Source organism: Narcine bancroftii, chromosome 1 (assembly GCF_036971445.1).
Source record: "Narcine bancroftii isolate sNarBan1 chromosome 1, sNarBan1.hap1, whole genome shotgun sequence".
Taxonomy (NCBI): domain Eukaryota; kingdom Metazoa; phylum Chordata; class Chondrichthyes; order Torpediniformes; family Narcinidae; genus Narcine; species Narcine bancroftii.
The window spans coordinates 203,205,088-203,219,614 of record NC_091469.1 but is presented as its reverse complement, the minus strand read 5'-3'; the positions used below and the strand labels follow the sequence as shown (position 1 = coordinate 203,219,614).

General features: G+C 40.9%; 1 protein-coding gene across 1 annotated transcript in view; it reads left to right on the top strand.

Annotated features, from left to right (window-relative positions):
• Nucleotides 1-14,527, top strand: part of LOC138753556 (adhesion G protein-coupled receptor D2-like) — a 116,723-nt gene that overhangs the window by 22,765 nt on the left and 79,431 nt on the right. Inside the window, exon 9 of the mRNA XM_069916744.1 lies at nt 1,474-1,594. Coding sequence (XP_069772845.1) covers nt 1,474-1,594 — 121 coding nt within the window. The remainder of the gene's footprint in view (nt 1-1,473; nt 1,595-14,527) is intronic.

Sequence of the window (14,527 nt, the reverse complement as noted above, 5' to 3'; positions counted from 1 at the left end):
ACTACATGAACAGGGAAAGGGACAAAGTGACTGTTGTTTTTGCAGACTTATCACAGGAATCTGAGGACAGTTAAGCTCTGTGTTCATGTTGGAGAAACACAGGCTACATATTTTGACTAGGATGAGCTGTGTCAACTCAAATCTGCAACTCTAATCAACAAATAATCCGGAGCATTTAGAAAACAAAATGAAACATTTTTATGTTGATAAAATAAAAATGGAAGGTTCTAGAAATAAACAAGTTACCCAGACATCTGTATTAAGGTTATATTGATGGCTTGGATCATAGGGCACAATGTTGCCATATGAAGAGGAGGCAACATATGGTTGTCTAGCTGGGGACATCTCAGCAGACAGCAAGAAGATACTAGGATAGAGCAGGAAGGGAAGAAGAGGAATGGTGCAGTTGGTGTGTGAGCCTTTGATGGAGGCAGGATAGGTTAAGAAAGAAGCTGGAATGCTGAGCTTCTTGAGTCAAAGACACAGTAAAAATTCCAGGCTCTGCTGCACCCATTTGAAGCACTGATTGTCCACTCTGCAGAAAGAGACCTTAGACTGTGGTGAGAGGCAAGGCAGAGTTGGAGAAGCTGAGGGTGTCCTATCCAGGCAGACAAGGCTCAGAGGAGGTTTGATAGATGGTACTTGCATTGGCTGAAGATTGAACAATAAATTTGATTGTATTACTTTTAATGTGGTTCACATTGGAAGCAATATTAGGGTCCATTTCACTCTGCTCCTGTTGCTGCCTGACTGTTTCCTAGGGCCCTTCATTCCCTGATCTTTCAACAATTCATATGCTTCCTCTTTAAATCTCCCCATTGATCCAGAAATTCACCATCCTCTGCAAGAAGGTTTACAAACCAATGACTGATACCAGACTGATAAATGGATAGGAAGGGTTTAGAAGGATTTTGGATCAAATGTGGGCAAATTGGACTGGCCCCAGATGCCAACTTAGCCAGCATGGACGAGTTGAACTGAAGGACATTCTCCAAGCTGTATGGCTGCCCAGAACCTTGTAACTATCTTCTATTGTTCAAGACTCTCCAATCAGTGGAAACATTTCAACAGCTACTCTCTCTTGCTTGAAAGGGATCTGACATGTTTCAATAAAATACCTCCTCATTCTGCTCCAAAGAATATCAATCTAATTGATCTAATAAATATTGATCACTCATTAGTCACGCACAAATAGGATAATGCATTCATCTCAGTAGCTGGCCTGTCTCCTGGACTACCTCTAATCTGAACTGTCTCCAATACCAGCCATTCTCTCACCGTGCATCACAGTCACAGATTCCCCAATGAACCGGAGGTCCAGGATCTCTGAGTTCACAACTGCTCAGGACTGCACCTGTCAGCCATTCCAGTGGGAACTTGTGCCATTTCCTCCAAAGATCCAGAGCTGGACTGATTGCAATCCTGCATTGAATAAGCAAAGGTGTAATTCTACAATGTTTCTGTTATTTACAGGGCAGGCATAAAGCCTTTGGCAATTCTTCTGCCAGTTTTGGGTCTGACCTGGTTTTGTGGAGTTTTGGTCCATCTCCACATTACTCTTGGCTACATCTTTGTTGTACTTAATTCCTTCCAAGTAAGTGTGAATCAATTCCTTTGTACTCATTTAAAGAAATACTGCCTTATCACACAAATATTTGAGGTGCAGGCAGTCTTTTTTTTTTACCCTTATCAGCTGTTGTATCAAATTTCTTTCAATTCTTTTCACAGAGTAGACATGGGTATTGGCATTGTATGGTCTCTGTAGAAAGGATTTTATGGTGTAAGTGTGCAATGGATCACAATATGGAAAGCACTGGAAAGCACTCAAGAAACAGGAGCAGGAGTGTTCCCACTGGCCTCTCTTCCCTGTTCAGCAGGATGCTACTAAGCTGGAAAGGATGCAAAAAAAGAGGCACAAGGATGTTACCACCAGGACTGGGGTTTGAGTTATAAGGTGAGGCAGGGGCTTTTTTACCTGGAGCAAAGGTAGCAGAGGGTGTGGCATTTCAGAGGTTTATAAAATCATGAGGGGTCATAGTTAAGTTGAACACTTCCTTTCTCCCCCTCCCTTTACCCAGGTTGAGGAATATAAAGCTAAACATCATTGGTTTAAGGTGAGAGAGAAAATAAATAAGAGACGCTTGAAGGGAAAGTTTCCTATGCAAAAGGTGGATTGATCTGCTAGAGGAAGTGTCCCACCTAAAGATCAATGCCTCATCGTCGGGCTGTTGAACATTGACTTCAGCTTGACATTCAACACAATCATACTTCAGAGGCAGGTGAATATACTGTCCTCACTGGGACTCAGTACCCCTCTCTGCAGCTGGATCTTAGATTTCATTGAAAGACTACAGTCTGTCCGGGTTGACAGCAAGACCTCAAGCCCCATCACACTGAGCACTGATGCACCTCAGAGCTGTGTGCTCAGCCAACTACCGTTTACACTGCTAACTCCTGATTGACGGTTCAGCTCCCACAGAATCATCAAGTTTGCAGATGACACAACGGTAATTGGCCTCATCATTAACAATGATAGGTCAGTGTACACAGAGGAGGTTGGAAAACTTTATAGTGGTGCAAGAGCAACAATCTGAGTCTTAATCTGGACAAAATAAAGGAGATGATTATGAATGCCAGGAGGATAAAGGACCACTCCCCATTACATATCAATGGCTCCGTCACAGAGAGAGTGGGGAGCACAAATCTCCTTGGCCTATCCTGGACTCCTCCTCATTAGCCAGAAAGGCACAGCAGCACCTACATTTCCTAAGGAGGTTGAGGAGGGTAAGGCTACCAGCCACCATCCATGTCCACAGGAGCACAATAGAGTGTCTTGGCTGACTGCATCAGAGTGTGGTATGGTAGCTGCAAAACATCTGATTGGAGGTTAGTACAGAGGGTGATTAAAATTGCTGAGAAGATCATTGGGGTATCCCATCCCCCTATCTACGACATCTATAGGGAGCTGAGATTAAAGAGGGTTCAGAGAATCATCACAGACCCTTACCATCCAGTCCACAGTATCTTTGAAACAATACCTTCAAGGAAAATATACAGGAGCATAAAAACCAGGCTGGGATACAGCTTCTTCCTGCAGGTGGTGACACTATTGAACTATTTTAGAAACCCTTTGATTATGTTGGATTGCTATATACATATATCTGTCATTTAAGTGTAGGGTGCATTTTGTGTCTGTATGTGTTTACTATGGTCTGAAGATACACTGTATGTATATGTACAATCAGGTGACAATGAACTTGAACATAAACTTGATAGACGTCTGTACAACTGTAAGATTAAATAGACATTTAGAAGGATACGTGGGTAGGAACAGTTTAACGGGACGTGGGCCAAATACAGGTAAATGGGACTAACTCAGGTAGTCAGCATGGATCAGTTTCCAAGTTGTGAACTTGTATCACTGTACAGATCTTAGCTGATTAACATTTGGCCATGTCACCACCATGTAATGTTCTGCCCCATACTCTTTGACTCTCAACTATCAACCTCAACCTTGAAGATACTCCACATCTCTTCCAGAGAAAATTCCAAAGACTCACCTCAGGTTAGGAGAAGAATTCCTTCTCATCACCATTTTAAATGGACCATCCGTCAAACTGCAAATATGCCCCTTGGTTCTCAACATCCCTTATTAGGAAATCTTGTCAGTGCCCTTCAGAGAGTGATTGGATCACTTTTGAATAAGAACCATCATAGCTTTTAATCCAATGCCTTTTTCTGAAATGTGGCTGCCTGACAAAGAGAAGGAAATGTATGGATTTACAGCTGAAATATTCCTGTCTATAAGTTTACATGAATTCTTTCCTTTTAAGAGTAGACAATGAGCAGTGTTTAATATCATGAGGAATCATATACAAAACAGCAGCAAGCAGTCGAACAGGAAGGCATAGTGGTGCAGCAGGTAGTGGCACTGCCTCACAGCTCCTGTGACCTGGGTTTGATCCTGGCCTTGGTTGCTTGTATGGAGTTTGCACAATCTCCCTGTGACCAGTTGGGTTTCCTCCGGGTGCACTGGTTTTCTCCCACATCCCAAAGACTTGCTAATTGGTTTCCATAAATTTCCCTGAGCATAAGTAGGTGGTAGGAGACTCAGGATGTAGCTGTTGAGTTTGTTGACCAGAAACAATAGCTCACATCTTTAAAATCTATTAAGGGCTACAGCTAACCTTTAACACTTGACACATTGCCAGTTGAAAATATGAATCTCTGTTCCCCAGTGGCTCACTCTGTGGTATTTGCTGCACTGGAGTTAGATTGCATTGCAGTCAAAATGATGCAATATTGTGAAACTGTTGCAGAACAATTCCATTCCCTTGGGACTAACTACACAATATTCAGGAAGGCATATGCACATATACAAGCGCACACACACCCAAACCTTGGTTTGTAGCAGTCTTGCCTCTGAAGGTGTGGGTTTGAATCCATAATCAAAGACTTGAGCACAATAATCCAGCCTTACATTCAAATACCATAATGAGGGAGTCCCTCACTCTCCAAAGAGTTGGTGTTTAGGTGATTTCTCTCTTGGGGAGACGTTAGAATATTGAAAGTCACTATACTGAAGAAGAGAATGTACCAATAGACAATAGGAGCTGGAGTAGGCCATTTGGCCCGTCGGGCCAGCACCGCCATTTTAGATCATGGCTGATCATTACCATCAGTACCCCTTTCCAGCCTTATCCCCATAACCCTTAACTCCGTTACCCACAAGAGTCTTATCTAACTCTCTTTTGAACATAGTCAGCGAATCCACCCTCTGTGGCAGAGCATTCCACAGATTCACACTTCTCTGGGTAAAAAAATGCTTTCTCATCTCCGTCCTAAAGGGCCTACCCTGTATTCTTAAACTATGCCCTCTAGTCCTCGTCTAATATTTGTCTGAATCAGCCAACCAGGCTGGTTTGTCATTTTCACTTTTGTTACTGGGAGCTTGCTGGATATAATTAGTCTGTCGTGTTTTCTATATGGCAAGTGACTGCCCTTCAAAAGTACTGCAAGATTAAATTGCAAGTCTTTTCCCGCCAAATCAATAATATTTTTTACTCTTCCTTTTTTTAAAAGTTGCAATGTCAGAGTAATTTTTTAACACACAGGATTAGTTCTGTAAATCAATGACAAAAGTCTGTCCCACCTAATGAACATTTCACCCTGAAGACAAAATTCCTCAAGATTTCATTATTGAAATATATTTTGCAAGCTAATTAATTCTCAAAAGAGCAACAATAACAAAAGCAATTATATCTCCTTCTGTTTTCAAACACAGTGATTAATTGGACAAATGAGATGCTGGAAAGTGCTTTGTAGATTACATAAAACACTTGAAACACATGAATTTTGCCTTATCTAGAATTTATTTTTTTGATAAGTAGTTAAAGTAACTAAAACTGACAGAATCTTAATATTCACAAAATATTTGGACGATTGTCTTTTCTATAAATCTTTCAGTTCCATGCCCATAAAAATCTACTGCAGCAATAAATCATTTGCTCACTAAAAGTACTTCCAGCTTGAATGTTTCCCCTAATGCATAATGTCAATTCAGTAGAAGAGAGACTTCACTTTGGAAGTTTTGTCTCTCAGCTCAACTATATAAAAGGAATGGTATTATTTAGTTTTAGCATCCTTGCCTTCAGTGATTACCCTGGTTTTAGAAACATTTTGTTATCCAAAGTCTTAGTGCTAACACATGACATCACTAAGGAATCAGATTCAGAATCAGAATTTATTGTTATGAAATTTGGTGTCTGCAGCATCATAGAGCAAACAATCATATTCTAACCATCTTACAACATCATTATAAAAAATAAAAGAGGTAGTGCATGAAAAGTAAGGTCTGTGGTTCATTGATCATTCAGGAATCTGATGGCAGTGGGGAAGAAGCTGTCCCTATGCTGCTGAGCGCTCGTCTTTAGGCTCCTGTATCTTTTTCCTGATAGTAACAGAGTGAAGAGGGCATAGCCTGGGTGGTGGAGGTCTTTGAGGATAGAGGCTGCTTTTTTAAGACACTGCCTCATGTCGATGTCCCCAATGGTGTGAAGTCTGTTGCCTATGTTGTCGTAGGCCAAGTTAACAACCCTCTGGAGTTTATTCCTGTCCTGAGAATTGGCGCCTCCATACCAGACAGTGATGTAACCAGCCAGAATGCTCTCCATGGTACACCTGTAGAAGTTTACGAGAGTCTTTGGTGATGTACTGAATCTCCTCAGACACTTTACAAAGTATAGCCGCTGGTGAGCCTTCTTTGTGATGGCATCAACATGGAGGGTCAAGGACAGATCCTTGGAGATGCTGACACCCAGGAATTTGAAGTTCTTAATCCTCTCCACTACTGAACCCTCGATGAGGACTGGGTCGTGTTCCCCTGACTTCCTTCTGAATCATCTCCTTGGTTTTGCTAATGTTGAATGCAAGGTTGTTGTCGTTACACCATTCAACAAGCTGATCTATTTCCCTCCTATACGCTTCTTTATTGCAGTTTGTAATTCTGCCAACAGCTGTGGTGTCATCGGCAAACTTTTAGATAGCATTGGAATTGTGCCTGGCCATACAGTCATTGGTGTATAATGAATAGAGCAGTGGGCTAAGTATATGCCTGCATTGATAATGAAGAGCAGCTGTTTGTATGATTGCTGTTTTCAAGGTGTTCCAGAGCTGAGTGGCGATTGAGACAATAGGAGAATTGCAGTGGGTCCAGGTCTTTAGTTAGGTACGTGTTAATTCTGGCCATGACCAACCTCTCAAAGCATTTCATCACGGTAGAAATTAATGCGACTGGGTGATAGTCATTGAGGCAGCTCATTCTACTCTTCTTGGGCACCAGGATGATTGATGCCCTTTTGAAGCAAGTAGAAATCTTTGACTACAGCAATGGGAGGTTGAAAATGTCTGTGAATCCTCCAGCTAGTTGGTTGGCACAGATTTTCAGCACCCAGGTACACCGTCAGGGCCTGATGCTTTGCGAGGGCTCACCCTCTTGAATGATGTTCTGACGTCACCCTCGGAGACAGATATCATAGGGTCCTTAGCCTTTTCAGGGATTCTAGTAGGCACTGTTTGGTTCTTCTTCTCAAAGTGGGTATAGAAGATGTTCCGTTGTTCGGGTACTGAAGCATCACAGCCATCTATAACTTTCGTCCTTGCTTTATAGGGTCTAATGGCCTGCACTCTCTGCCATAGCTGGCGTGTATCTGTCTCTTTCTCTAGCCTCCTCCGGAATGGCCACTTTGCTTCAGAGATGGCCTTCCGCGGGTCGTATCTAGTCTTATTGTAAAGACCCTGATCACTGGCCTTAAACCCGCCTCAGCAGGTTGAAAATTCTCTTATTTGTCTTGGGTTTCTAGTTAGGGAATACCCGATGTGTGTGTGTGTGTGTGTGTGGGCACACACTCATCCATGCATGTCTTGATGAAGTCGATGACACCTGTTGCACATTCTTTCAAGTCTATGGATGAGTTCTTGAATATGAACTTGATAATGCCGAGCAGTTTAAGAAGTTGAATTAACTCACACAGATAGATCCTGAGCCAGTGGCCACATTTAGTGCTCAGAGCTGTGTTTCTCAAACTTTTCTCTCACAGAGATGACCAGATATATTCCTTTAACTTAACCTGGACCATCTATAACAAATGCATGAACCACCAGTGGTGGTAGGGAGCTGCTGGCAAGTTTGAGCCCCTTACCAGACCACCTACGGGAAGTTTGATTTGATAGGAAAATCTTTTGGGAACTGCACACAGAACTCCATTTGCATCTTCACCAGTACCCAGTGCAGTTGTGTTAGCTACTTGGTCTGTTGGTTTAGCACAGTTACAACAGGATTACTTAAGGCCACTGCTGGGGCATTAAAATCCAGATGAGTTGAGGCCATTTCATGAACATCTGAGTTGAAGTAAAATTCATTTAGCTAGACCTAAGATGGAATATTTTTGAAAATGACGGCATTATCTGCAGAATAAATGGAGATAGGATTGATAGCGCAGGAAGATATATATTGCGGCCAGGATTTGAAGGACGTACAATGAGCATCTGTAATGATAGATGGGTTCCCCTTTCATTATACTGCAACAGATGTCCAGATACTACAGTAAATTCCTATGCCTTACTCTTAAAAGTCCAGCTGTTTGGCAGATCTGTCTATTGTGCAGGTATTAGGAAACAGACCAACTCTTTAGCTGCAGCATTTAGGACTGAATTATGATCCATACCATGAATGATGCTCATGAAGAACATTTATTATCCACAAGAAGGCAGTTAAGTTCCAACTAACCTCTCAATTCTTCACCCTTTAATGTTACTGATTAAAAATATCTTCAGTGCTTCAAGGGCTATTTCCCAGAGTGAGTATTTAGCTTCAGTGTCAGATAGGATGTTAGAAATAGTTAAATCCTAAATGTACTCCATAATCAGAAATCGTACCATGATAGTCCTACATCATAGGTCAGCCTATAGGAGAGAGATTGAAAACTTGGCTGAATGGTGTGCTAACAACAACCTCACATTCAATGTCACCTAAAGTAGGGAGCTGATTGTAGACATTAAGAAGGAAAAACCAGATGTGTATAATCTAGTTATCATTGTGGGATAAGAGGTAGAGAGGGTGAGCACATTTAAATTCCTGGGAGTCACTATCAGGAAGGACCTTTCCTCAACCCAACACACAAATGTCATCGTGAAGAAAACACGTTAGCGCTGCTATATCCTCAGAAGTTTGTGTAGGTTTGGTAAGACATCAGAAACCATGGCAAACTTCTACAGATGTGGAGTGGAAAGTGTGTTGATGGCTGCATCATGGTCTGGAATGGGGGAACCAATACCTCTGAGTGGAAAGTCATGCAAGAGGTAGTGGTCGCAATCCAGTACATCACAGGCAAAACTCTCCCCACCATCGAGAAATCTGTATGTCAGAGGGCAGCAGCAATTATCAAGGATCCACACTAGCTAGGACATGCTCTGTTCTTGCTACGGCCACAGGAAAAACGTATAGGTGCCACAAGACTCGTACCACCAGATACAGGAGTAGTTGCTACCTCTCCATCATCAGACTTAATTAGAGACTTGTTTAAGGAGTCTTACTTTGTACATTATTTATCAGTGAATATTTATTTATTTTCTGTATTTTGTGTAGTAAGTTTGGTTACATTTCTTTCTTTGTTCATATTTCTCTGTTTTGTATATGTATCTTTTTCTTTAATACAGTTTACACTACTGATAAGCAGAAATTCTGCCTGGCTCACAGGAAAAAGAATCTCTAGGTTGTATGTGATGTCATATATGTACTCTGGAACATCTGCAAATCTTGTCAAGGGGGTTCCCACCTGAAACATCAGCCATTCTTTTACTTTCACAGCTGCAGCTCAACCCACTGAGTTCCTCCAGCAAATTGGGTTTTGCTGAAGATTCCAGCATCTGCAGTTTTCTGTGTGTCAGATGGTTTAATGTCTTCATACAAAATACATTATTTCCAACAATGTAGCATTTCTTCAGTATAGCATGGGAGTAAGTTGTGAGCTAATCACTGGCCATTGCAGACACTCTTGGCTTCTAGTCACTGGACACTCAATCTAAACCCTTGTGGCAGTTCAGCAAAGTACTGCAAGGACTGTGGTAAGGAAAAATTGAGTAGAAGTTGGTCCTCACTTGCCTGTACCAATGCTCAAAGCAGCAGTCATGCATTATTTCTGTTCCATCAACTGAAAGGGAACAAAACACGCATTAAGCATATGGAACTGAAGATGAATTCATACCCTTTGGTTCGGAGAGGTAGGCTCTTGGATGTAACATCACACAAGAATATGTCTGGATAGGAATTGGAAATGGTAGATTCAGAATTATGTGAGGGTAGTGCACAGGTCTAAGACATTGAAAGCCCAACGTCAAGGAATTTTCCTTTCCACTAAAAGAGATCAGACTGGTGGACAGAGGAGTGGAGCCCTTTAAGATATAACTTTGGGTTGCTGTAGGGTTGGGATAATGTTGTGTTTCTTTGAAAAGCTGGATTAAGATGGGGAACATGGCCTCCCTGAACCAGAATTATTGTTTCCCTTGCAAAGTCCCACAGCAAAACTGAATGAATGCAGCTTACATTTTTGGTTACTGAGGGTAAAAAGTAATTTGGAATCTAAAGAGCAAAATCCTATAATCCTGTAATTGACAGTTTGTGGGGGATGATTTTATAATCTAATTTTGGGTCTGCTAGTGAGGCAGGCCAGATATGGTCCATTTGTGCTGATTGTGGATCTATGGAATAACTACTGCTGATTGATGAAGGTCAGACAGGGCAATCTTCACTCATACCAATGATGAGAAGCTGGCTCATGATCATGCAGACAATGGATTATTTTCATCCTTTCACTGTAGATATTGTGGGGTAGACTACGGGCAGCCAACCTTCCTCTCCCAGACACTGGTGTAGACTTCAGCTTCTCCTAGAAGTTAGATTTCTACTTCAACCTGATTGATTTTTAATACATTTTAATGTACAGCACGTCAGAAGCCAATTCCAGCCATTGAAACCCATGCTGCTTATTTAGTCTACCAAACCAACATTTTGGAGGGTGGGAGGAAATTGGAGCACCCGGAGAAAACCAATGCAGACATGAGGAGAATGTACAAACTCCTTAGAGAAATTAGTTGTCCTTTGGTTTGAAGAAGATACAATGTTGCACAGTTCATTTGTGGAGATGAAGGTGACTTTGCAGTCCCGGTCTAGAAGTGCAAAGTCTAGCACAATGAGAACACTGGAAGTCCGTTGTTGTAATAACCATGGCTGCTGCTTTGTGATGCCGTTCATGGTTTTTCATCAGTTTTTGGCAGCATCTATCTCCAAAACTGGTGCAGGCTTCATAGCACAAGGCTCACCAGCAGGTTCTGTCAGCAGCTGCAGTTTCTACTTCTCTTGGCTTAGATGTCACAGTAGCGTAGGGTTTCCTTCACAGCATCTTTATAGCACTTGCGTCGATGACCTTGAGGTCTCTTCCCGGTCTCCAGTTCCCCATTGTGCAGTTAGTGAGAAATTCCACATATGTGCCATGCATTCCATCCTTGTTGGCAAGACTGTCTCCAACCTGGATGTCTTGGATCGCATGAAGTCCACTGGCATTGAGTCCCTGATCATCAGATCTGGGGTCATTTGGTACATAACCGTATGCCTCGCATTACAGATAGTGCAGGGTTGAAATCCAGGTCACTGGCACTTTAATAGCATTATGTTAACTGTGCCACTCATTAAATGACACTGGAGCTCCCAAGTTATGAATGACCTGATTTACAGTAATCCAACTTTGCAAATTCTTCCAAACATTTTTAAAGCACTTTTCAAGCTAGTAATAACAATAATAAAATGTTTCACAATACCCATTAATATCTGGATGCATTACCAGACATGCTTGATGTCTGCTATGGATTCTGTGTAAATACAAGTTGTGATGTGTGGACTGAAGGCAGTAGAAACTCATCATCAGTTCCACATGCTTCAGACTGCTCTCTTCACATTGTTTGTGAGGTCCATTCGTCATTATGACACAAAATTGCCTGTGGCCCATACCATGGACAGCAATTGATGTAGATCAAATCAGTGATTCACTGGTCCCTAACTACACGCTATTGCTTAAAACTCCGATAATGCAGCACCATGGGTCATTGGAACTGGCTGGTTTTCCGGACTCTTAGATGTTGCTCCTATTGATACCCAAACACACTTTTATTTCATGTCTTTTGCATATACAGAGTATAATGTCTTCTACTGTACCAAATGAATTTAAAGTGATTGCCAGTATTTTGGGCCCCAACTGCAGTTACAAACCCACCCCCTTTCCAACCCATGGTGTTCCAGACCCCGACCTTGGACCCCTTAACCCATCTCCAACCATGGTCCAGACCCCAATCCGGCTCCAACTCCAGTTGAGACCCCTACCATATACAGGAATCCTGGCTATGATCTCGGATCCCAACCCGGCTGCAGATACGGTCCAGACTCCTGCTCTGACTGCATTCTCTGCTAATGCTCTGGACCACAACTCAAATTCCAGGCTAACAAGTAAACCACATACCAAATCATCAGGAATTCCAAACAATCAGATGCCAGATTATTGGAGTTTCAGTCATTTTGCTATAACATAATTGTTATAATTTCAGAAACATTTTTTATTTTGTTCTATTTCAAAAAAATGTGCATTTTTAAAACATTTTTGGAGAATTGATTTCGAAACATTAGCAATTATGTTGTGACTCCTTCGAGATGTTTTAGTGATTACTTAATAAATCAATATTTATAGAGTCATGGAAACAAAGGGGTACACTTAATATCCATTTTTTATCCTAATATCAAGTAACTCAGACCTTTGTCCTCCTTGTTAAGATGGCAAGCAGTTGGGTTTTTCGAGGTTAGGGAATTGCAGCTGGATTTGAGTTAATCTAAAACTGCATTGGAAATTCGTCAAGTCATTGCTTAGTTTGGCAAATTAACCAGTAAAGCTGCTCCTGTAGGAGTATTCGGTATTCTGTCGAAGGACAGGTCAGTGGCAGAAACCCAACAATATTACCCTGCCAAATGTTCCAAATGAGGAATAGCATTTAGTCAGGAAATCATACAAGATGGATGGCAAGGATTTTAGGCATGCTATCTTCTGCTTGATTAAATGCAAGCAGATAACATAAATCAGGTCAGAAGAACATGTAGTGGTGCACTCAACTCTTGCCTTTAGTACAACATTTTAAAGAGTCTCATTTATCTGCATCTAATGCCCAGTGCAGAACCTTCTGCATCGCTGCACCTACTCCGGTGAACAGAGGTAGATTATGTGGGCTTCTTGCACTGAGATCTGAAAATTGCAGAGGAGCAATGATCTAATGCAGGAAGCCAGCTTAGGGCCCAGTTAATATTTTGTGTTATGTTTTCACAGACAGGTACTGCAAAACTGAAATAAAACCCATGCAAAGGATCTGTGTTAATATTAATTCTTAGTTTAATAATAAAACTATATTTAATCTAGATATTGTTTAATAAGTTTATTTTGGGTGGATAGGGCTCAATTACATTCTACAGACATACATGGTTCTTTGCAGCTGTTAGCTGGCTTCAACATTAACAAACGTATTTGCATTTTAAACACTGTTGACCACAGAAGCTAGTTTGAAAACCAAAGAGTCTGATGTTGCCTTACAAGGAGAAGAAATGAAAGATTTTTTATGATGGTTCTTGAGATAAGTGGGCCAATGGATTGTTTGCTTGATTGTATAAGAAGCCATTTTATTAGTAAATTCTAGATAGCCCAAAACCAGAAGAGAACCATCAAACAAAGTTAATTTTTTTTAATTCTGTAAATAAGTGGTCTTTAGATGCTTTTAGCACATCGGTGTGAAAAAACATTATGAACTTCTGACAGAAATTATGTCACTTACCATGTGACATGAGATATTTGCCAGAAATATATTATTGAAATATGAGATAAAGAGGTCAGTTTAAGGAAAATTACCATCCTGTTAAGAAGCAGGTCTGACCAGCAGCAATATTTCCTGCCTATATTACTCCTGAAGTAGGGGAACAAGGAATAAGTGGCTTTGAAATAAGTAAGCCCACTTCTTACTGTCTCTTTAAGATAATGAGGGCAGTTTCAACGTTTGGAACACAGATTCCAAAAGTCTTCATTCAACTCTTAGGCAAATGAAGAGGGAGTTTGCGAAATCACTGATATGAAAGAAAATTTCTGAACTGAAAATTTAAGACTTCCAAGCAAGACCAAAATGCTGCTGAAGTTTTAAAATGGAGTTTTTCAGAGTTTGGGACTTTAACTAGTGTGGGCGCGTGCGCGCACGTGCACACACACACACACACACACACACACACACACACACACACACACTTACATTTGTGCATAGTGGGATTAAATTTAAAGTTTAAGTTAGAGATAAGTAAGAAATGTCATGTAACTATAGTTTAATAAAAACTATTATTTTGAACTTACTATTGTCTGGTTAATTTTTGCCATTGCTGTTCCTTTGTTAGTGCTAACAAAGCCTCTTTAGTTCTTAACGAAATTGCGAGAGTTGTTAGTTCATAACAAAATTGGGAGCTCTTCGAGATAAAACCAAACATTTGAACTTAATGAGAGCTTATTTGATTGATTATTATTCAATTTGTTTGGTTAAAAATCTTTTTGAAAGCTAATTAAAAGGCTAATTAAAAGGCAAAATAGAAGGAATTATTGCTTATCATGAAAGAGTTGAAATTACAGAGATAAAAGTGGGGATGAGGAAAATTGAGATCCAGAGAATTATGGTTGACCACTATGTGAAAGGGTATTTTTGAAGAGGATGTGTTAAAACAATTTTCTGTGAGTAAATCTCTTGAGCAGCAGCTACAGCAGAGGCAGATGGAGTTAGAAAAAAATTAGAATTGAGTGTGAGAGACAGAAAAACCACAAACAGCAAGAGCTAGAGAGAGAAAAATAATAGACAGCATGAGATAGAAAAACAGAGGGAGAGAGAGAAAAGAGGCAGTTTGAGCTAG